Genomic DNA, 25,292 nt, shown 5'->3' with positions numbered 1-25,292 from the left:
CTACTTCTGCATTTCCCTCACACCTTCTTCCCCCTTCCAAGCCATATAATTTCTCCCAAATCCCACCCCTTCAACCGCCCCTCACGGCTTTCCCCTCTCACCCTCCCGGCCGACTTCTGCTTCCCCCTCCCCCTCTCCCCGACTCTCCCACACCGCCCTCCTTCCACCAGGAGCCCACCTTCCCAAGAGGTCTTCTTCCTTTAGTCGGCATTCGTTAGTTATCCATGTGAGAGGGCGAGAGAGGCCGGAGTCGAAGGCGTCCGTAGGAAGGTCCTTTAAAAAAAATACGTGGAGATTTTTGTCGTGCGTTGAAGTCTCCGGTCACCCAGCGGGACCAGAAGATACTGTTTGTGCAGACGCGGGAAGGGAACCCCGGGAGGATAGTGGTCATCTCCGGAGATGAACGAGAAGGCTAAATGGGTGAGTGTCGATCGGTGTGCGTTGTTCTGTTCGGACGGATGGCTCTTTTTTAATCCTCGCTTCCAGATCGGATCGAATCCGTGCCACCGAGTCCGTGGGAAACTTATTGGGAGTCATCTCCTTTCCGGTGACCCATCGTCGGTGGACTTGTTTTTGATGCTTCATTTTCTGGGCAGTGTGTCGTTGTGTTCTTTTTTTCGTCTTTAATCGCCTGCGAACCCGGACTAGTTTGCACTTCTTTGACCTCTTGCTCTGGTTTCCTCGTAAGAAAAGAAGTGCGCGGGCTTCATGTGGACATTCACTCACCTTAATTGGCGAGTTAATTTTGTGTGTCGAGTTTTCGGGTATACGTTCATGTACAGAACAATGTCTCACGTTGAAGTACCGGACAATGCCTCACGTAGGAGTGTGAATTGCCATTTTGGTTTAAAGAGTATGGTCGTCACTACCAGGTCTTGCGACATGCTAAAAAGAGTGCACGGTCAACTTTCAAAGAGAAGGATTCATCGATTTGAGGTGTTTCTATTTTATGATGTGAGTGAATTGTTTACGTGGAGGTAGGGGAATTTTTTATTAACCTCAGTTTATTATGCGCAGAAAGGTTTGTGATGACTGTTATCGTTTGTGTGATACTAAGTATTACGGAATTTTATTAGCTTCGATTTATTAAATAAAATATCATAAGGTTGTAATCATTAATGAGTGAAGTTGCTTAATCGATGCTTCGACTATAATGGGGCTCTAAACATTCTATATCCTCAAATTATTCACACCAGAAATGTCGTATTTGCTCGTTATATTTAAACCCTTGTGGTAATTGCGTTGAATATCGAAGATTACCTTTCAAATCCAAGTAATTTTAATGGTTATAACAATACAGAAAGGTTATGGGACCCTTTTTAACCCTTGTTTGATTTTTTATTTTCCATTTTATGTCATTATCTTTTTTAATTTTAACTTTCCTTCGATGAAGAAGATATTTTAATAGTTGTTATCATAGTTTTTTAGAGAATTTACTCCTGATTTGCAATTTAATATCCACCCTACTTAAGATAGTACGATAATATACTTCCCTTCTGAAGATCGATACCCTTCCCTTAGGTAGGGAAGATGAAATTTATATTTGTAGGGCTGGATTTAAATATCAAGTTCAGAATATAAGTGACTGTCAGATGATGAGCATTTTCTATTGACCTTAGAAATTCAGGAATACCTATGATATCATGTTACCGGATTACTATTCTTTTTATATCCTGCCATGATGTGTGCCAAGAATCTTAAGATACCGAGTCAAATGTCAAGTATGTTTAAAAACATAATTTGTATGACTTGTTGAAAGGAAAAAGTCCATAACATTCGTTTCAACAAAAATATCATTTTCAGCGCATTTCCCAGTACTCGTTTCAATTTTTTCTCGGTAATAATATTTTTATGGTCGTATTTGTGAGTTCTTTGTGTGATTGGGTTAACTTTTATAGTTCGTCGAAATATTTTTGGGAATTGATGATCATCATTCAATACTGCGATTAAGAGTCGAGTTCGCAAAATTCATGAATTATACTTTTTCAATAGACTGTCTCGATCGGATATAAGTGCCATAAAAACCCTGTACAGGGCTTCCGTTTGCCGCTGGTTTAGATTTCGATCGCTCGTGGAGTCAACGTGGAGACGCGTTTCCTGCATATGGCATTGAGGTCACCAGCCTTCCCCATCTTTCTTATACTTCCTACTATTCAGCCTTCTCTTTTTCCATTCGAAATTGCTTAAGCTCGACTGGAAGGTAATGTTCTCATTTCTCTCGGAATCTTCATGCTTTTTATGAAATTGCAGAAAGACTGTGATCCTCCTTTGGTGTGTCGTTTCTTGAGTTCCCATTCAGTCACGTGTGGAATAGCGAAATGTACCATCTTATGAACGTAGTTCCATCAAGCTAAAAATTCCTCTCATTCATGTGTAGGTCTGAATTTGTTGTGAATATATTTAACATTTTTATTGCTACGAAAACATGGGTTGCTCTTTTAACTTGTTTTTATATACGTAATTTAAAATAATGGGTGGTACTTTACCGACCATAAAATTTAAGAATCGATGAAATTACGAACAGGTTTGTTTTACTTCAACGAAGTATTCTTCTGGTTTTCGTCGCCTCCAGTCGTGAAGTCTCAGAAATTGCCTTTATTAAATTGCTAGTTTCTATTGAAAGTTTTTATACAAATAATTTACATCATCATTTTATATTTAAAATTCAAGTTGTCTTTCAAAAAATATATTCCGTTTACATTTGTTAATTTTCGGAATAAACGGAAAAATTACATTTGTTAATTTTCACCCTCTTCGTTTTCCTATTGAATTTATAGTGAACTTGTCTGATTGATGACTGAGAAAGCAGGTTTTCATGATGTTCGCGTTCCTTCACATTTTTATTTAGTTTTAAGCGATATTCTGTGCAAGAGCCATTTCATTAATGGTAAATTCTCGCGGATGTCTCGAGTAGAGAAATCTTGAGGCTGCATACTGCAATGCCTATCTTTCATCTCTTGAAACCAATTGATTGGCGTTCGTCATTAAAAACCTTTCACATCGGTAAGATCCTTTCACAAGACCCTTTAATCCGTTATTTTTGCCAGCATCCATCAATTGCGGAGCTAGGTATCGAAAATCATGATCAGGCGTTCTTTAAATGTCACATAAATCGACCATCATTGGAGCGACTTAATCTATCCTTTTATTACTTCAGCAGCGGGAAATGCTTGAACCTACGATAGCAGACTGATTGATTTTACTTAGTCGCTATTAGATTGAAATCATGGCGAGGTATAGATTCTTAACTGATTAAATGAATACTGGAGGAATAGTATAGATTATTTTCAGTCAATTTGTTTTGAATCACTTCCTTTTAAATCGCCTCTTTGCAATCACACCCAGATAACCGTCTTTCCAATCCATCCGAGCTCCCGCGAGACGTAATTTACTATAAAATGGATTGCAATGGATTATGAGGTACAATTGGTAAAAGTCCTTTAAATTTCAATCGTAAATTGATAATGGGTATTTTTAAATTTCTTAGTAAATGATAGTAGTACTTCGCTAAGCAGTATTTTTTAAATCTACGCGTCCAAAATATTTGTGCCAACTAAATTTTTTCGAATTTATTTATATATTTATGCTTGCATTTATAGGTTTTGTCCAAGTATCCTGTTGGTGGAACAGCATGAGTTTTGGACTCAGAATTTCAGATTTATTTGTCATTAACATTTTACGACATCGATCATTTATATTGAACTTCAGATTTTGCGAATACACTTCATTAATTATAATTCTTCCATTGATTGTCTCATAAATGAAGGGCCCTTTAGTATTTTTCTTTATCATGGATTAATGGCGATAATAGATATATTCACCCTTATATTGTTCTTCCAGATATCCAATGTCTTTCCAATCCATCCCACCGATAAAAATGACGTAATTTTTCGCCGACCCCATTAAGAGCCGGAAATAAATGACTTATCAGCCAGAATAGGGTTATCATATTGGTTTGGTTACTCATTTGTCGACCGTAAGTTAACGCGTTAGGATGCCAGATCTTGTGAGGATTTTTTGTTTAATAACTCTTGTTTGAGATTCCTCTGGAGTAAATTTGAAGTTCCTCGGTTTATATTTTACTATGGTTCCCTTTGTGGATCTCTTTGTAATTTGGCTGCCGTTGGCTTCGAATTTCTCTTTGCCCATCCTTTCACATACTATAGCTCACGGATCGATCGTCGTATTTTACCCAAGGTCCGTGCTGCACTGATTCTTGGCGGCAGCTCCAAGGACAGTGCATTAAACAGCAACCGCTGCTTTTCTCTGGGGGCCTGGCACAGCAGTATCGGTAGCCCTGCCAAAATATTTCTATGATTCATACGTATAGCAGCCACTAAGTCCATGAAGTTCAATTGATCGTCGTGATCACTCCTCTTCTTAAATAAACTATGAACTTCCTACAGACAAGATAAAGGATCGACTGAAACCAGATGATATATAAAAAAATTTATGCATAATTACCTAATTTCTTAACCCTTAGTGATAACAAAAAATAAGAGAAAACCTTCAAACTATTTCAAGACAGATGATTGAACCATCGATGTGTCACTTGGAAAAGGTTTAGCCGTTTTGAATATCATTTTTGGGACTCCTCATTCATTAATATAAGGAGGAGTTGGTAAAAAAAACGTGATTGTCCCATGGAGAGTTTACAGGGCCTATCGTAATTGTGGAATTAACTGGCCGAGGTATTAATCGTTGGGAGGAATAGAATTTATTTTTACGTATATTGAAACCAAGAATAAATGGAAAAAAAGAAATCGCGATCTATATTAAGCTTATTTTTTTAGTTTTCACGACATTTTTTCGCTTTTTTTACGTGAAATTTCAAAATTTATAATGCTTTCATTGTTGGACAAATTTTTTCTTTGAGCATGAAATTTTAAACCCTTCATATCAATTGAAACTTTTCAAACCTTCGAACAAGATTTGGACTTCTCATCGATGAAAATATGGGAGAACTTAAAAATTTTCCCGGCGATACCTTGGAAAGTTTGCGGAACCTGTAAGTGATTCTCTTTGTGCCGTGGCAAATTGGCCGAGGAATTAATCGGTGGGAAAAAAAAGAACATTTATTTTCACCTTCGTCGTAAAAAGACAAGTCGAAGTTGGAGGAGGAGTAGGGGCGAGTCAATTAAGTGAGGAAATTGACAGTTTCGAGGGCATAGACGAGAGGATGAGCGGTGGGTGGCGCGTAGGGGTGGTTGGGGAGGCTGAGAGCGTGAAGGGGCACTTTCTCTTGGTGTTCACTCGACGGAAAGAGGTGCTTCCCACGGACGGAATAGTCCACAAACGACCCGATGAATCGATCTTCTTTGTTGTCATCATTACGTGATTCCGCTCATAACAGAGCGGCGCGAAAAAAAAAATTTTTTTTTCGATCGAAGGCTCGCTCAGCTGTCATGCCCCACTGCGCCGTCTGTCCATGCCGTCTTGCATCAGTAATCGAATGGGATTTGCCGTAAGAAGTGTCCCGTCTTGGTGACTTTCTGGAATTCGTCGCGTCGTCCGGATTCCTTCCCGGATACGTCTCTTACCTAATTTTATTGGTTTTTTTTTGCAGTCTACCAACTCATGATGGAGTTAATTATCCGCGGAGGGATCTGTCGCGTGCCAATGTTTTTGCTGCATAGTTTCATCGGTTTTGTCCTTCTTCTCTCTCTTTCACTGTAGGTAGTGATTGTTCTTGCTTACTCACCGCACCACTTAATTCTGGTGTGGTTTCTAGGCATGAAATTTCTGGATGGAGTCATTGCTCAGGCCGTGCCTTGAATTAGTATTAATCTTCCCCTGAGATATAACAGTTGGCTTTGTCGCTATCGATTAACTTCATACCTGGTTAATTTTTCAGGAATTCAGTTCAAAAGGAATTCAGTTGGAACTTACCACTATTGTGTCTGAATAAGTAAATGTCTTAGCAGCCATTCAATTTTAATTAAATGAAATCGTAGTTTAAAAATGAATTTCTAGCTCTACTCATGGTCCAAACATCGAATCAAAATTTTTGATATTTGATGAACTTTTTGATAGCAAATTTATGAGGGAAATGGCAGGGTCTCCCCCTATAATTTTTGGCCTCCTTTTTGATGTTGGGAAGCAATCTCAGAAATTTTTGTTCTGCAAGTTTGTTTATCAATTGGGGATTTACTCTGTGGCTCTGTTTATTAATTTTCTATTTTGAAACCAAATCCATGTAGCAAACCCTGTATATCAATTCAAGGTGGTTAGAGTGATACATTTGCCAAAATAAAGACACTACCAAAGTAATTTTCTTGCAAAAATTATAAACAGTATATTGGGAGGACATTAAAACCATTGAATTAAAGTGAATCCATAACTCAATTATTTTACTGTCCACATCAATATTTTTTTACTAAGCCATCACAAATGGTAACTTGGCTCTTAGATATATTCAAATTTGCAACCAAGGACTTCGCTCCGCATTCAATCCAATTTTGGTGATATTCGTAAGCCTTGTGTCGTTCGAAGTTCACAAGCTGATTGCGAGGCGAATGCGTAACACTGTAAAAGAAATTTTTAGCCTTTTTTAATTTCACGAGTGTATGCATCAAGAAAAAAATTGTTTTAAAAAACGCGTTGTTGTTAAAAATGATACTTGAAAACAGCTTTTTCTATAGTTGAGGAAATCTATTGCTTATGAAAATCAAGTTTAAAACCAGCGAGATAATTTGAAAACAATGGTAATATACAGCAATTGTGGAATGAACGGATTTATCACAGATAAACGGCTTAACTTATGAAAATGTCTCACATTTCATCAGACTACCGTGATGTTTCATGAATTGGAAGCCTTAAAAATGAAAAATTATTTTAAAATATCCCTGCAGCTTATTCATATTAAATCGTCCAGGTAGAGTATTTTTACTATAATTCGGGATTACATACGATAAATGTTATGTAAAACGTTGACGCCATAGTTAATTTTACGCGGTGTCTGTCCAGAGATATAGTAATTGAGGTAGAAATGCAGTCATTGAAGTCTCTCATCGAACACAATACCAGTTTCCCCCATAATTCACGCGTTTGGAAATTGAACTCACTGAAACAAAACTGAAATGCATATTTATCAGATAACGCAGGCCAGTGGCTGCGATTCGACCATTGGCGTCGAATTTGCTTAACCTTTTGGTATTGTCTTAAGCCATATGCATATCACTTGCGCCATTTCCTCATGTCACTTCTGACCAATTAGGTAACTATCAGCCTTATCCCGGCGGATGTAGCTAAATACAGTGAGTTGGTGGTAAAGGGGTTATATGCTCTTGTTCCGTGAACTTCCGTGTAGTCTTATCAACTCCATGGAATTCCTTATCTAAGGCTTTTAGAAGACTCAGTGGCATTCCTTTACCTTAAGTTTCGACCATTTGAATCAGGCATGCTCACGTAAAATGTTTCAATATACATCATAAGTATGTTGCGTTTGATAGGTGTTGTGAAGCGAGTTGAACTATGTATCAACCCCATGTATGCATGGTAATAGTGCTAGTGATAATGACGTATCCTAGAGCCATAAAATTTATTTTAATGGAGAGGAAAATTATTATTTTCGCTGCAGTAATTCTGCAAAATTAACTGGTACTGTAGGTATTCCCTCGGTATCCGTTATATCCATATTGCTGTGGCATGTTCAGTTTTTTTCCCATTTAGCATCTTTTCTTAATTATTTGTACCCTTTGCCCCTATAGAAATATGCCAAATACTAATACTAAGAGTTGGTACTTCATTACACAGATTTTTTTGTACATCGACTGAGTTTGTCTTTACACTAAAATATATGAAATCACCCAATCTTTTTTATTCATCCTAAAGCAGAGACTATCCTTGGTAAAGAAAGAAGCCATATTTGTTGCAAGCTCTTCGATTGAGGATCTAAATTGATGACAGGTGTAATATTGAATCAAGATGCAAATATAATTGAACATTATTAGAAGTATTAGTATTAATTTCAGGGTCATATGTCCCAGCAGGTCTAATAAAATTGATGCTGATATTATGTGGAGCCGGATGCTCAGATCTAGCTGTTCGAGCATTTGATAAATCTTTAGGTTGGTAATTGGATGAGACGGAATAAGGGAGCACCTCAATGATACGTGTGTCAGGGTGGATCTGGTACGGTGTTGAGGGCAGTCCAATAGTAGCGGTAGGACTGTTGAAAGCCGCACGAGGCATCGCATTCACTTCGATAGAGGCATGGAAGCCGGGTGGTCGGGCCACTTAACAATCGGTCCGAGAGCGAGGGAGAAGATAGCACAGATCACGACTGTCTCCGTGCCGAAGCGCCAACGCACGACTTCGAATGTAGACGGTCAGGTGCTAGAAATGGAAAGAGGCGTTGTTGAACCAGCGAAAGTATCCGCGTTGCTTTCTCAAATTATGTACAGTTTGATTCGCACCAGCCGAAAGCTTTGCCGATATTTCTATGGAAAAGGAAAATGTTAGTAATGCATTGATCCTTTAAAAATATATTTCATATTCAACATACAATTCATTTTCTTCATCAAGAGTTATGAATTCATCTGAGATTGCTCGACCTACTACACAAAGATTTTATTTCAAGGCCTTTATTCTTTAAGTTTCTGTTTTTGTAATGTCCTTTTTAAATTAAAAGGAGTGTCCTTACGGAGCAATTTCTTCATTCAAGGGTACTTGCTCGACTGACCCTTATCCTTTGTAGCTTTATTATACTTTCAACTATTCCCAAGTTATTGTTACAGGTATGCCATTTTACTGTTAACGATAACCAAACATTTTGAAACTTGCCCTTGTAATCACAAATTTATTGTGAATACATTTTCGCTAGAAATGAATTAACTAATCACTTCGAAATAAGCAATGCTCGACTGAATCAAGCAATCGAAGATTTACGGACACGAAAATGTTTGCACACTCAGTGATTCAAATCGAAGGTTAGTTTGGTAGGCTGAGCCACAGACGAGTGGAATTTTCACGCGTTCATGGTAGGACGGCCATTTCCTTTCCCTGGGCTAACTCGCATTTCGACAATTCTGTTTGGGGGAATCGAAAGCTTCACCTGGGATTAGAACCGAAAACCCTTCGATCAGCAGCAAAGCCCTCTACTCACAAGGGTACATCGCTCTACCTGCGAAAATATTAGGGGGAGGAATATTAGATCACGTGGGTTCGGGGATTTTCATATTTAACCATGGCCGCCTGAGCAGAACGTAAAAGCTTTTGTTTCTTATCCTTAAGCCTGAAATACACGATTATTTATTTCTATCCCTTGCGAGGGAAAGATCCAAAGATCACTCAAATGGTGGCGGAAAAAATTACCGTTTCACGCGATGGCTCGAGGGATGTAAACCCTATCCCTTTTTTCATCCCTGGGCACGTCCATTTTTCCGTCGCTGAAACCGTCGCTGGCACCGTCCTTCAGCCAATCAGAACGCACGGTCGCTAACAACAATTGTAACGCCACGTGGATTTTCATTGAATAACTATTATAAACACGGAAAGTGACGGAAAAAGCGATGGAAAAAGGAACGGTGGGAATGACCGTGTGATTCAGAAAATGATAGGTCGAGCGGTCGCTCTTTTGGTCCCTGAAAACCTATCGCTGGAGCTATCAATCTGAGGGACGGAAAAATTATCTTGTGATTCAGAATTTATTCTGAGGTTGCCCGCGGTGTGGGGCAATGGACGTTAGACGCTGCCACAGTTTTCGTCCGCGGAGTGAAAGTAGAATGGATGAGCAATGTCAAGACACGAGTAGGTACCCCGTCCCACGCAAGTGGGCAGAATCAAACTCGAGTCGCTCCATTTCCCTGCGGCGTCGACCTTCGACATTCGAATAAACCAGTAACTTCACTTTCGACGCCACTCGTAATCTTGTCGGAGAGGTCCCGAGCGAGTTCTCGCTAAGTTCTCACGCGTCCAAGCGGGAAGCAGACTCCCAAGGGATTCACTTTCATTAGCGGGCGGGAGCAGCGGTGATGACCAGATGAATTTTTAATGCTCTTTTTCCCCAAGGCGGAAAGTTCAACGAGCTTCTCCTTTACGCAAAATAACAGTTTTTTTTTTAATTTCCTTGAATAAAAATTTACAATTTACCAACGCTACTCTCCTGCCGGAGACCTAGTCTCGGTCAATAAGATGTGTCTCAGTTACGCGTCAATCTATTCTAATTATGGAAAGTCAGGTGGGGGTGGACATGGAATATTTCGGACAAACCTTTGTTCTAGAAATCACCAGGATCGATGAGTCACTTTTATTTTTTCTCTATACCCTATTGAAATTTATTTTTGTGGTTTCTTCTATTTTCTCTCTAAAAATTCTTATTTGTAAAGTTAATCTATCATTATAGATGCATCATAAGATAAGGAGTAATAAAAACAGTAATAATAGAGACCAAAGTTATATTAGTGGCACACAGCTCTCAGTTTTCTAGAAGAAGAAGCACCGTCCGGAATATTCTAGGTGCACGTCCCCTTCAATATTCAGGATACGTAGCGCAACTCAGGCAAGAATATCAGCCCTGACAAGATGTCCAGTATAGGAAAATCAGCGCTGGTCAATTTTAAATTTTGACGCTAGCAATTCCCAGAAACGACTTATTAACTAATGGAAGACCATCAATGAAAGCTTTGATACAGAGACGAGCTCTATCTTTGTTTGGGCATCGACAAGAATCAGGCCTTCCATTGTGGTGTCAACTCAAGAGAAGTTTGCGAGACACGACTTCTCTTTCAGTTGTGCCTCCAACGATGTTGCGCACCTTTATTTGCGTTCTCGTTTTTTTTTGTGGAGACTTTTAACGAGGTGAGAGGGAGTATAGTTGGTCAACGTTTCCTTTGGGATTACGATTTTTTTCGAGTTTCCACGGTTGGAGTTTTTTCTTTCAGTAGCATCCCTCACGATGATGTTCGTTCCAATTTCGAAAGAGAGAATGGTCGCTTGTGCGGGGAAGTAGCCAAAGGGATCGGAGCCAGCACGCAGGGCAAGACTGCAAACAGGATGGTGAGGATGACCTGAAATTTGCTGTTGAGAAATTGAGATTCCCGCACGTGAAGTCTGGGACAAACACATCTCCTTTTCACGACCGTTTCTGAGGAATTTAAATGTATCTCTGAGGTTAACTAATCGACCTTACTCCAGCAAGTTTCCTCCTCGCCGACAAATTACGCTTAATTTCCTTTAGGAATCAGGATTAGAATCTGTTTAATCGCTATGGATTACGTTATCTTGGACCGGGGCTGAAATAGTAAGGTCTCATTACAATAATAGGGTCTCTTAATAATTTGGAAGTTAATTTTATGGAATGGCAAATGTATGTTGATCGCAACCGTAGTAGTAGTGTCCAGGCGTTATCTAGCAAAGGTATTTATCGAATGAGGAGGTTTTTTATTTACTGCATTATTATGTTTGAAATAACATAAGGAAGCTGATTTTTCACCTAATTATTACATTTATTTTTTATATCTATCATTATTGAGAAAACCATCGTTAGAACGTAGTTATAGCGCTGTGCAGGGAATAATTCAGTAATTTTCCATAATATTCAACACGTGAACCTCGAAGGTGAAAATTACTCGTGAAGTCATTCTTTATTTTCGATAGTTTATGTTTAATGTATTTGTCTCAGCTTTAAATTAACTACGTCAAATTTTCCCTACAATCGAAATGGAAAATCTGATAGTTATTTTATAGAGATATATATGGGATAGTTGCCCTTGTCTGCAATGAAATACGTTGAGGGATTAATTATTTAAAATATTTCGCAGAACATTGAGAGTAGGCATAAATATCTCCCGAGGCTGGCGCGAGTCAAGCGTGCGTTGCGAGAACCTAACAACACTCCGTAATTTATGGAACAACGCCGCATCATTGTATTTTAAAGTTCAAAAGATTTATGTCTCCATTTCTCATTGAATACTGCTCAGCATTCGCATGCATCGGCGCGCTGTGAGTGCTCGCGAAGCATTCCTCGGGAGAAAGTATTCTCAAGTAGTCGGGAAACTATATGGATCTATGCAAATCGTTTGGCCTTCCTTTCTCTTTAACTTCCTGCGATTGGTGCGTTGAAGAGTGGAGAAAAAAAGAGACCGACGGCAGATGACTCCCTCGGGGCTAAGTGAGAGATTGTCTCTCATTTAAAATTCTCGGGTAGTCGTTTTCTAAGCCATGGCTCCCATCTGAATTGCAAATACAAAGGAAAAAAGCACTTCCTCTCTTAGTGTAACTGCTTCAATAGTGACAAAGCGTGAAGCCAATGGTACGCACGTAGCTTGATAGTTTGTGTGCTGCCTGAGTAGTTTATCGTTGCGCTAGGTCTTCACGGACTGTTAGATTCCCGACTCCCACTTTGGACAAGAAAGGTAACTTTCGACTCGCAAAATATCCGTTATATCCGTTTATCTTAAACAATCCGCTGTTGTTATGCAGAATTCGAAACGCTTTTTCACCCGGTTGGTTTTATTACGGCTTCCGTCAACATCATTAAGGAACACATGCAGACGTATTTATTCCAAGAAAGAAAACAGAAGAGAAATTTTAATTATTTGTATTCGAGAGAAGTTTGGGAAAATACATGGACGAAATGTACGCGAAACCCCCCAAAAAACTAAATTCTCCACTTCTCTTCAAATCCAAAATCTCAATCCAAAATCCTTGGAATTGAGGGCCACCTCACTGACCGATTTCATCTAACAATAAAGTATTGATACTCAAATGTATCCCTTACCGGTAGCACCCTTGATGGCTAATTAAAGTAAAAACAGTATATTTCATATTAGAGAAAAACTTAGTTTTAAAGGTTTTTCCCGAAATTAAGACTGCGTTCAATTTTCATCGATTTATTTTTGCATCAAAACTACGTGGGAAAGACGCGAGGGTAATGCAAATGCGGCGAAAATAGCAGGAACTAAAATAATCAGTCGAAATTTATACATTTGGTACCATTTTTATAGTAAGATTTTCTTCAACTATCTAGGTTAAAATTATGGAGGTATAACGGTACGTGAAGTTAGAATATATACCATGGATTTCTCTTCCATCAAGCACCAGGAACAACGGCTCATTAAGTGGTTCTCTGAAATGGTTCGCATCACGTATGTATCCGGTTTCGCAGTGAATTATTCCCATGCGCCGTTCAACGAAAATATCGCATTCTGGTAAGTATCGCGGACGAGACGAAGATAGAGAGCTCGGCCGATTGTGTGTAAATATCCCGTGGGACTCGGCTCCGTAACCATTTTTTCTCGTGAACGTATGTACTATATGCGTAGCCGGGGCTCACGTTTTGAGCGGTGAGAGGGCAATCATACGGTTACGGAATGGAAGATGAGGCGAACTGGATGATGGCAAGGCCCTGAGGGGAACGATATATCTGCGCCTGAAATCTTTACCTCGGAGCGTTCTTGAAAACGAAAATAACATCTCCATTTCGTCGGCGTTTTACATTCTTCCACTCCGCCCCTCGAGTCTTCCCTTTCTTCGAGACGTTCCTCATCTTTACTGCCTGCTCTCCTCCCCCACTCACGGGAGCTTCACTTTCATTCTTTTGAAACACCCACGCCCACCGGTCCCACGAAAGCTCGCTCGCGCAGTCGAGACTTCGTCATCTGCCTCACTTTCATCTTTCACTCTAATCATCCCCACCACGCAAATTTGCCGGCAAAAATTCAGATGTGGGAAAGTAAAAAAAAATAGCATTCGCCGTGTCCCTGGAATGGTAGGCGCGGCCGACTGATATAGGCATGCAATTTTGGTAGCACGGTTGTATTTGAAATGACACAACCAATATTTACGGAGAATATTCTTGGATTTCATATTTACGCTCTCTCTTGAGATATTCAGTATCCAATGTCAATGCAAGAGTCTCTATTGCATTTGATACATCTTAAAGATAGAGAGTATCCATGGAAATCAAGTGTAAATATTCTAAAAGATTGTGCAAGGTGGGGATGAAAATGTTTAGCTTTTAAACTACTTACCTCCCTTACAGCTTTCAAAGTATTTCCATTCCATCTAATTTTAGTAATTAATTTTTTTTAATTAACTCATATTTTAACTATAAAATATCACCGAGTGTCCTTATTTCAAGTTACTTAACCTAGCCGTATATTAACTTAGCCTCTTCATGGATATAATTGAATTAAATAAAATGGATATAATACGTTACTGTTTGGGGGTTCTGAGCTCATCAGAGTTTATAAATGGATTCTCTAACAGAGACCTTGACATAATTTTGGGATTGCTGTGTTTACCTCTATTTTTATGCAGAAACTTCTTGTGTAATTATGTCAGAATCTCATTTTTAGCGCTAATAGCAAGTTGTAGGGTGGATATTCATAATTTTAGCCGGCATTCACTGGTATTTTCTCAGAAAATTACACTGGTTAACATATTGTATTTATAAATGGAATTGAAAGATACATGTTAATTGAAAAATTATTAGTTTGATTTTATGTTTATATATAGTTTGATTCCTCGGAAATTCTTAAGTCTTGAAAACCTATTTGGACAATGATTCAGGGACTTACGCAATCCATATCCTCGTGTTTTTCCGAGTTGTGTCATTTATTATAACTAAGGTTTTTTTTCCTTTTGCCACTGGGATTATCTCTTCATTGCTCTTTTTATTTAATCAGGATTATTGAAGCTATGAAATCCAAAACGTCTCAAGTCAACTTGGCAAGAAATTGGAAGCAGCCATTTTCATGCATATTTTGGGGCAACTAGAGCTATTGATTCGATTTTTTTCATGAATGGATATTAAATATTGTCATACGTATTTATGAGAAAAACTTGGAGTGATGGCTTTGGTCGCTTTCGATATGTACATGAAAGGGTTTATTTTTCAAAACTTTGATGAGTGTATTTCTTCCCTTTTGAAATTCTCGGCTTCAATCGTACCAGATCACCTCCAAAGAATCCAAGGCCAACTTTTAAGACTCTTTCTCGAGTTCCATCCCGTGCAACGTTCACATATTTTAGCGTGGCAATGGACACAAGAGATGAGAATCTCCTCTTTGGCGTCATGTATCCACCATATGCCCAAATATAATTCGAAAGCGCTTCTGTGAAGTTTCTTTATAGACTACGATGCCAAGCTTCGACCAGTTAAGGCGGTCATAACTAGTTTTTACATCATAAAATTGGGATCTTAGTTGTTTCTTTTACTAATTAGAACATAGATTTCACCACTGGTCAAAAATCAAAGGTGAAATTAGTTTCTTTCGACAGCTTCAACCTGATTACTTTTGGTCTCAATGAAAATTCGCTCTTCTCTGGTTATTTCTTGGAATGCTATCAGTTTTGGCCGCATGAAAGCGCTCCAACGGAGTTAGCGCTGACATCTGGTGCACTTTCATCTTCCACTCTGATCTCTGATTGCCTCCCCACCCAACCAGAGGGAGAGAAAAGAAATGAGAGACATATGGGCTTGCGCCCATCGTTTTTCCAATGTGTTTCACATTACGAAAGACTGGTTGAAAGTAGTTTGCCGGCATCGGTGACGGTAGAGTGAAGTCCTCGCCTGGCAAACCGAAGGTCGTGAGTTCGAATCCCACCTGAATGAGTTGCTCCTACTTTAAATATGGGTATTTGTGATCGTTAATTCTTATATGTGGAGAACGCCGTCATAGAATACCATATTTTACTATTCTCAGGGAGATGAAGAGAAATAAAATGATAAAATACTTCCTCTAACAGCTCCTTTCGGAAATTTATTGTTCAAACTAGTGTGTACCTCGACCGACATAAGGTTATGAGGCAAAACAGGATATAGATGTCTTCTAGCGAAATATCAAGTAGAGAATGTAAATATAAATACTGTGATGTGGGTTCACACCTCAGGCCTAGTTAGAATATTCACAAATATTCATATGTTCGACTTTCGTGCGGTACGTAGCTTTTGTCGAGGCTCGAGTTTTTTGTGACGGATAAGACTTATGACAGAACTGCAATCTAACGTAAAAATTTTAGCTCACGTGATAACTCATTTCAATACAGTCTATTTGATTCAAATATTTTAATTTTAGTCCTTTCATTTCAACGCTATCAATGGAGATTCTTGGAGTGTAATTTACACTTCAAATGCCGACATTTTATCCTTAATTTATTGGTAATAGAAGGAAACCACGTACGTCATTATACGAAGCAAATGATTTCTTACCTTTAAACAACTGAAGTTCACGATATCCATATTGAAACGGTTCTTGGTTTCAGCCCACAATTATTATAGGTTACAGACCAAGATGTTTGCACAGCTATGTTGAAACCTGGGTTAAGTCTGTGAGAAATAATTATATATTGACGTCGAGTAATTTTTCATTATTTATGTTGCAAAATCATTGGTTCAATGACTCTAAATTGAGTCCCGTTGAGTCGTATTGCTCCGTTTAAATGGAACATAATCGCAATACCGTTTGCAACATGTCTTGAGGAAGCTATCTAACCACAATTCCTCTGTCGCAGTTTTGCAAGCCCTTTCCTCCCTTGTGTATCCCTCTGTTGAGTATAGAATCCCATCTTTATACAGGGAAGAGGAGAGAAGGACCCTTCCGATACAGTGTAAATTACATGAAGATTTCAGCTATAATTTCGTATTTGATTAAAAATGGTTACTAAAATGACCCGAAAGCTTGTTTTGGCAAAGTGATCGCACAATGGCGTTCAAATGAGCTTCCATGGATCATATCAAATAATTATACTAAAGACTGTTCTTTCCTGCATCGCACAACTAATCTTATAAATTTTCAGCGTTACTCATACTAATATAAATGTATGCGCAATTTTAAATATACTATTTATTACCATAATAATGGAGCGTAGATGATTCGGTAAAGTTCTCTTGAGTTCCGCAGTAATTTTTTTTCATAAATACAACACTGTTGCTCTAAAACATATATTTTTGGGTATAGGTTTCGATGTAATGTTTATGATAACATATAGAAATAATATAACTATATCAAAATAATAACTCCGAAATTTTGAATTTATGGTCGTAATTACTAATGTGCACTGCAGAACATAAATCCAAGTTTTTACTTTTCACCGTGTTCCGTCGATAGCATTAAATTCAATTTAAACCCATTGAATTAATTCAACACCTTGATTGCGGAATGACGTGATATCACGTCATGGTGCAGTTCCGTAAAAACATCTTCTAGCTCAAGAATAATAGCGAGAAGAAAACTTATCTGGCTTCCGTTAGATTAGTTAATTGTTAATAACACAACGCGATTAAATAATACGGGAATAACCCGTTTTTGTTCTGCGAGCGGAGATCGGTCACATTAACGTCAACAGTGGAGGTTATACGTTAAATGGGGTTCGGGATTTTACGAAGTCCTTAAATTCTGTGCGCAAATTTTAAGAATCATATTCATCGCGGCTACAAGGTTGACTTTGTTTCGATGAGGAAATTAACTCCTCGGTTCCTCTGTAGCAACTGGAAAAACCCTTTGCTCACAAAGTCCCCAATGCGCAGTGTATAGAGTCTCTCTTTCTCCTGAGGGGTGGCAATCAATCTCCCCCCCTCCGGCCCATAGCATCACCCATCACCCCTCCCTCCCCCACCCCCTGACAAGCCCTCCTCCTCTCTGCCTGCCTCGCTTCTTCAATCCTGAACTGAAGAACTGCTGGCTGTATAAAAATCCCATCGTGTCTTCTTTTTCCACGGCGCAAGAGAGGAGCTTTCACTTCTCCTTTCAATTAGAAAGTGCCCTCTGCCGTGAGGGTTTCGGAGGGGATGGCCACGTACGCATGCGCTCCCGGGGGTCTGAGGGAGAGGTACATCACCCCTTTCAAGCTTTTTCTCCGTGTTCGACCGTTTGTGAGTGGTCACGCGTTTGCGTCATCGCCGTCCCGCAGAATTTCATCCCCGCGGTTCGATTTCCTTGAGCAAGACAACTTCCCGTCATTTTCTTGAAGTGTCGGCCGTAAGCCTTCTGCGCAAGGGGACTACGTTGAGGATGGACTACCCAAACCCAAAACTACCGCTATTTATGCTAATATGACCAATCTCCACTCGTTGAAGAAAAACTAGGTTCATTCCCGGATTAAGATTCCACGCTGTATTATAAACGAGTATCTTATAGCGTAAGCCAACGAAATTTGTTTGCCGGTGTTTTTATTGACTACATAGCAGTAATTTGAAGTGACGGCCATTGAATTGATTTAAGGAGTTCCTTTGTAACAAATAACATCCAGAACAGTTCCTAGCTCGAGAAAAACACCGGGGGACAAATCTTGTCTTCCCTTCGCCAGTCCGTTCCTTGGTACCTTGATTTTTGTAGCCAAATTGGACACATTTTAATCGGATTTTTAAAATATCCGCAGCGCGGTGGTGAGTCTCGATCGATCCGTTTATTTTCAATACTTTTAATTCAGTACTTGCAATCGCGAGGAATAGCAATGAAAAGTTTTATAAATGCAGTGGTGTTGCGTCCGCATTGCCTAACATTGTAGAACCATTATTGTAACATTTTTATATTATTAGATGGCATTGTCTTGTACATGCGTATTATTAATTTGAATGAAACTTTCTTTGACTTTGCATGTGACTTAATTATTTTTCATTACGACAAAATTAAAGGTAGCTCAAGATATCTTTTGCGCCCCACTCTAGTTTTTTTCTGTATGCGCAACTGTATAAATGATGATTTACAGCATCACGAATATAAGTTTCAGTTAACAACCCTAATTGAATGTAACTTCTCCGTGAAATCGTATCGCTCTACCAGTCAGCGACGCGAGTGGCGACTTTAGTAAACCGATTTAAATGCAAGGTGGGTGACAATACATATAGCGTCCGACTGGATAACCCTCTATTGTGATATTCGTACTTCTTGGGAACAATTTTACCAAATTTTCTGTTGAGCACGATTTCTCAGCTATTGGCAATGCAAATAGATATGTCGATTACGATTCATCGGCTAATTTTTCTTCAAACGCGTCAATTTGATACCTCCACTGCATAAACGCTCAACAATCGCCCACCGAATCAATTCCGCTCATCTAGATAGATAGCCCTTAGAAAACTAGATGAGTGGATTTGATACAGTGGGCGATTGTTGAGCGTTTATGCAGTAGAGATATCGAATTATTTCAAGTAGAATTTACGTCAGTATGTCTTCCCTCTTTAAAGTGCGGAAACTCTTGACGAAATGTTACGTATATCGCCTTGCCCCACAACAGGGTGGGTACCAGCGGTGGGGTAGACTGCATTTTGGGGGAAGATCCTAATGGCCTTAGCCGTGCCATAACGTTTTCAAAACTCTGGTCTTGTAAAAAAAAAAGTAAAAACTATTTTTATTTTTATTGATTTAAGCAAAAATTGTAATTCATACAATAATCGATTTTCCTTTCTTTGTTGCTTAGTTTTTGACGCACCTTAGTTTTTGACGCACCTTAGTTTTTGACCTTAGTTTTTGACGCACCCAAAAACCCAAAACTGCTACTACTTATATACTGGCCAATCTCCGCTCGTTTAACAAAAATTGGGGTCATTCCCGGATGCGGCACTACATTATGAGGAAGTAACCCACAACGTAAACCAACGAAATTTGTTTGCTGGCGTTTTTATTGAGTTACGAAATATTCTGCTAAAAAGGAACTCCTAAAATAAAATCGATGTTTATATTTGATTGTTCTATTTTCGATGGAGCTCACCGAAAATTATTTAATTTGGTATGTGTGCTGCAGTATATTTAAGGAATTACCACAATGGTGCCAGAGTTTCTATGTGATTACTATGAATTATCCATATACTTTTTGCTTGCTATTATGAGTATATTCCATCAGAACCTAAATCCGGAAACTGACAATTTAAATAGTATCGTTAATGAAATCGTATTTATCAACATACCAATGCAGTTATCATTGATCATCTTATGTGTTTCGCAATTTATTTTTTGTCTGCAGAGCATAAGGAATAAATTCGCTGTTCACGAATAAAACTGCGTTGAAAGAGGCATGTGTCTAAGAAGACTTGATATTTATTCGCTAGGAATTGATGACAATCGGTTCACATGGTCTCAAGATTAAACTGAGTATATTATTTCAACCCTAATACGCTTTTAATAGCTGATATATTGTTGATAAACCATAAAATCCGAATCGTGATTAACTGAGACTGATTTATTGACTTATCGATCCCCCTTTCCGTTTGATCTGCCGATGTGACGCGTCATTCCTTATGCTATGCTCTTTACAGATGATGGTCTCGACTCAATGGTTCTGGATTTCTGAAACCAATAAGTCCAAATCAATATTTTCACGATAATTTTCCAGGTTTTAAAACACTGGCGGCTAAGGCGGTAGTTTCCCGTGTAATTCCGTTTAATACGTGGGTATTCATGAACAGTACTTCTTTCGCAGCAATTCGCTCTTCCTATAGGATGAAACACTGTAGCTCCTTTGGTGTCTTTCGTGAAAAGCAAGAACGCTAATACCATCAATAAAAATACTGTTCAACGTTTTAAAACTTTGAGAAATATACCAAGACTTGATTCAGATTTTAAAGTGGGTAAGTTTATTGTGAAATATTTTTGAATTCTTCGTTTAAAGTTTATGTAGAATGCTTTCCAAATTCACTGAAAGCAGAAAGGAAATAGTAAAATCAAAGTTTTTAGCGGATAAATAACGTTCATAAAAATGTTAGTTGCCTCGAAATGCTTCACTGCCTGTAATTTTATGAACTGAAGTTCAGGTTTAATTGTGCGCTCATTTGTGCGGTGATGACATTATTTTTTAAGAAATCACTTCCTTCCTCCGAACCTCGAGGTATAAGTTGATCTCATTCATAAGCACTTGCGTTGTATTAGTATTGCGGTCATTAATAAGTGTCCAAATGTTTATTTCCTGAAGTCTCTCTGGTCCTACGAATTTTTTCATTTAGTTTTATTGATTGGTTTCTGATACTACGATCAATGCAACTAATTGAAGTATTTCAACCACCTTTAGCTTGTAAGGAGAAAGCTTTCCTCTGATTAAACTTCTTGGTGAGCAACCATGAGGGCAATGCTCGAGATGGCCTCAGCCCAAAGGTCATAGGCTGTTTTAGGTTAGACCTTGATTGATCCACGAAGGTTAGCTTAGAAATTCACTTCTTTCTCCACATTTACGAGTGGGCCACACGAATTTTTTTTGTAGGACGGCTAGAGTTTTCCACTTTACGGAATTCACGTGAGGGAACTGGAAGTGGGTAGCTGGCACACTTGTAACTTAGACAGCTGATGCTCGATTTAGGACAGGGAAAAACCTACCTCGTTTCAGATTCTCCTATACCGTTTTGAGCTGAACTTTTTGACTCAGTTTGACCGGTCGTGAAGAGGACAAAGGTGTTTCCAATGTGATCAAGGTCACACCTTTTTCCCCGCTTCAAGGAGAGGCTTACATCATGATTATTCCGAGTGAATTTACTTTCCATTTTACCACCTTTTCTGTATTTTGTCGCATTGCTATTTTTTCCAGCAGATTGAGAAGAGAATTTTGTAAGATTCAACCGGACTTACTGAGATGGCGGCCCCGAATGTAAATGCGTACTCAAAAAATCAGTTTAATGCCTTGATATTTCACCACAATGTTAGGCATACTGATGTCTCAGCAGACGCATTACGATACCTTATGTGTATAACTAGAAACTTCATTCCTCGATTTATGCTAAATTGCATCTCATGATCGAAAATGGATAGCGCGTGATGACAGTCGAAGATTCTCGATATCGGAAATCCATCCAAAGTCGTTTGGCAGTCGAAGATTCTCGATATCGGAAATCCATCCAAAGTCGTTTGGCAGTCATTAACGACCTCACTCTGAGTTAACGACTGTATTTTTTCCGATACCCATTATTGACTTCGAAAGCTATCGATTAATTTAGCCTATCACTTGTCAACGGCAGAATTTGACCATCAGGTTAGCATATTATCATAGAACGTAGGTGTAAACGGCGGTCAAATCTTAATATCTCAATCGAATCTATCAAAGCAGTATAATATGACATTTGCTTGTAAATCTCCATTTTGACATTTTGCTTGCAACTAGATGACCTTCGGCGATTTTGTGGAACTATAAGGTACTTCTGAATTTATTTCGGTAGTTGAAAATGACGAAAAGGGGAATCCAATCATAAATTATAGTGGGGCATCTGGGCAGCGCAGAAAATATTCAATGCAAAATCAGGTATTAAATGAAGAATTTTACGCCCTTTGTTTGAAAAAGTTTGCATTTTTTAACGTTGATTCTGCAATGCGTCTCAATAGCCTCTGTCTGGCATTGAATTTGACAAGTCATCTAAAAATTACCCCCGGTTACTACTGGTTAAATTATTAACCAAAGAAAAAGTTTATCATTAAGATTCTTGGTTGGGAGAGAATTTCTCATAATGTATATATGTGGCTCATATATGTGTAATATGAGATATGTGGCTTTACAAGTATACGCTATCCGTAGAGGTTGCATGGATTCTTTACCGGGTTAAGACGCCAGTGAAGGATCCGTAAAACCTTTACTTGTTTTCCTAATCCATCGATCCGCCACTTAAAATAACTTAAGAGGTGACGCTTATGCGCCTAATCTAGATATACGCAAAATAATGAAGTGCACATTGAAAAATCAATGTTTTGTAACTACCAGCATGAACCACCACTACGTCTCCTCTTCTACAGTTCCATTCAAGTGCTTTTATTGCAACTGAAAGTAATTTTACAGGTAGAGTGTCTGACTTCTAACCGATGAGTCCTCGATTCTAATACCGGGTGAAGGCTTCGGACACCCCCAAAAACTCCTTGTGATGCGAAGTGGCACAGTGTTAGTAGGTTGCCCCCATACCTTGCATGTGTGGTAATCTCATATCAGCGGCTTAGATTTACCGCCCTCACTTATTTAACTCAACCTTCGGATTAAGGTTTTAAGATTCAAGCGTCAGAGTAAATTCACAAACAGCACTGAAGGTGGCTGTCCAGTGTGCTGTAACTAAAAGCTGTGTCTAACATGAACCACCTCAACCTCAATATTACTATTGGAAATCGAAAAAATATTTCCAAAAATACTTATGAAAAGCTTTCATGTTACATACCGATTCTTCTTCTTTGTGAGTTAAAAAAATCGAAATAAAATTTCCAATCGAAATAAACAACATGAATACAGAAGATATCTTTACAGGGAGCCAATCACACTTATGTCACCTATATATTGCTAAGGTGTCAACTAGACCCATCAGGTGATCACGGATATTGCCGTTTCAATCTTTCTCGCACGAGCTACAGCTCGCCCAAGCTCCCCAACACGCGAAATTACATACCAATCCTCAATTTTCTTCCTTCTCGTCGCAGTCCGGTCGTCCAGATTGCCTCGAGTCGGCGGCTGAAGAAGAGCGGTTTGTTTTTCCTCGCACGTCGCTCACGTGCTTCGGCGAGAGATTCTCAACCCCTCTCTCGCCCATGGCGCATGTGCCACATATGGTTTTCGAGGCATCGTCCGCTCCCTGCCGCTCCGTGCCATTTTTCATCGCCTCATCCAATGCCCCTCTCTTCCCACAATCCTCTCCGTTGCACTTCCCATTCGACAGTCCAATGCCTGCGACGCTGTCGGATGCGGAAGCCGAGTTTCTCCCTCCCCCCATGTCTTTCTCTTGTTCCTCTCTCTCTCTCTCTCCCTCCCTCCCTGGCGAGCCGGCTCAAGAGCCGCCATCTACGGACCAGTAGGTCAAGGTTGCACCCATTAAGTATTCATTTTTTTCGAACCCACTTTCTTTCGTAGTCCCCTTAGCCGCTTGCTGCTGCTTAGGCGACCTTCGGCAAGGTCAAGCAACCGTAAATACTACGCTTTTTTGAGAAAAGAGGCATTTCCCCAACACGAGCCGAACGTATGTGTGGTTTTCTGATATGCTCTGTCGCTTCTGCTGGATATGTTTAAAGAACCATTGCGGTACCCCTTTGGAAAGCATTGGAATTGAGAAGTACCGGAAGAGTTGTACCAACCATTTAGTTTTATGATAATATACGCGCAAGTGCGAGTATTTAAGTACCTACGTTTTCATCGCCTCGAGTTTTGTGTACCTTTGCTCGAAATTCAACTCCCTCATGATCTATTTTAAAAAGGTCGTTTTTCCATTTTCCCAACTCCCTTTAATCATTCAAGATCTTAATACTTTGATAAGTTTAAGGTACCATTCATATTATTCTATTCATATAAGTCTGTGGCTTTAGGCATTACAGCCATTGAGGTCACATAACAGCAATCTATCTCTTCCAATTTTGTAAAAAATTACTCGAAATCCAAAAGCGATGCTGGAGGTATAATTCAAACCCCCGACCAATCACATTTCCATTTTACCAGCCTTTCAGTTATTACGTTCCTTTATTCTATCTTAGAAATACTTCATCATCGCTAATATTTTATTTCATTTTACACTTCACCCAACCGAAACTAATGGCCGGTGGATATTTTATCAAAAGAAGGCTCCAAGGAAGATCATTATATCAGGTAATTTATTAAGATATGTGTACCTCCACTTACCACAGAGAACCCTTAATTGCATTGGGTATCGTAATATTTTTACCTTTCTGTTCAATAATATCTGCGCTTATAAATTCTACCTGCGGAACGATATGAAACTCGTTATTGAATGGCAAATCGTGTTTACTTCCTCTTCCAAATCAGAATATTTTTGTTTATCTGTCGCCAAAACGTAGTTTAAGCACATTTTACCAAACCATGGTCCCTAACGCAATATTAATGAAATGTCCGAGGAATTTTCCTCAAACCTTATTCTGCGTCTTATTTCAGGGTGCTGCACTTCATATTTTTTGAGGCACCCTGTTGCAAGAATGTCTGTATTCCATTTTCCAGTAAATACTCAGTTAGATCAGTTGGATCAAATCGATAACCGAATGGCCGCCTTTTTGTGAAGATGATAACAATTTCGTGCAGTCAAAACATCATCTGAGCGCGGAATTTTTCGCAACTCATTCTATCATTTCATTTTCCTTCGATTTGCGAAATTTCATTTTTTGAGCACAGTGCACCCAAAACTGGGCCCTATATCGAGCTGATAATCAGCGAACGATGCCTCGCTCTGAATAACCCGACCACATTCCCTACGCTTCGTTTCCTTCGACCATCTTATCCCAACATTTTCCCGAAATCTCGTAGAATGCAAGTTTCGCTGGCTTGAGTGCGAGTTCCCTTCGGACGTCGGGCCATCCTCTGATTAATTCACATTACCAAAAAAAAAAAAGGAGTCTTCGCTCATCTTCAGCCGGCGGTGCTTTTCCCTTCCAATAATCTCTGCCTCCCGATCTTTT

At 39.1% G+C, this 25,292-nt stretch overlaps 1 protein-coding gene across 1 annotated transcript in view; it reads left to right on the top strand.

The window, feature by feature from the left end:
- The first annotated feature begins 219 nt into the window (after positions 1–219).
- Positions 220–25,292, top strand: part of LOC124157518 (extensin-2) — a 51,333-nt gene continuing 26,260 nt past the window's right edge. The window contains exon 1 of the mRNA XM_046532318.1: positions 220–420. Coding sequence (XP_046388274.1) covers positions 400–420 — 21 coding nt within the window. The 5' untranslated portion in view covers positions 220–399. The remainder of the gene's footprint in view (positions 421–25,292) is intronic.

This window comes from Ischnura elegans, chromosome 4 (genome assembly GCF_921293095.1).
Source record: "Ischnura elegans chromosome 4, ioIscEleg1.1, whole genome shotgun sequence".
Classification (NCBI taxonomy): Eukaryota; Metazoa; Arthropoda; class Insecta; order Odonata; family Coenagrionidae; genus Ischnura; species Ischnura elegans.
This window is presented reverse-complemented; position numbering and strand designations above follow the sequence as displayed.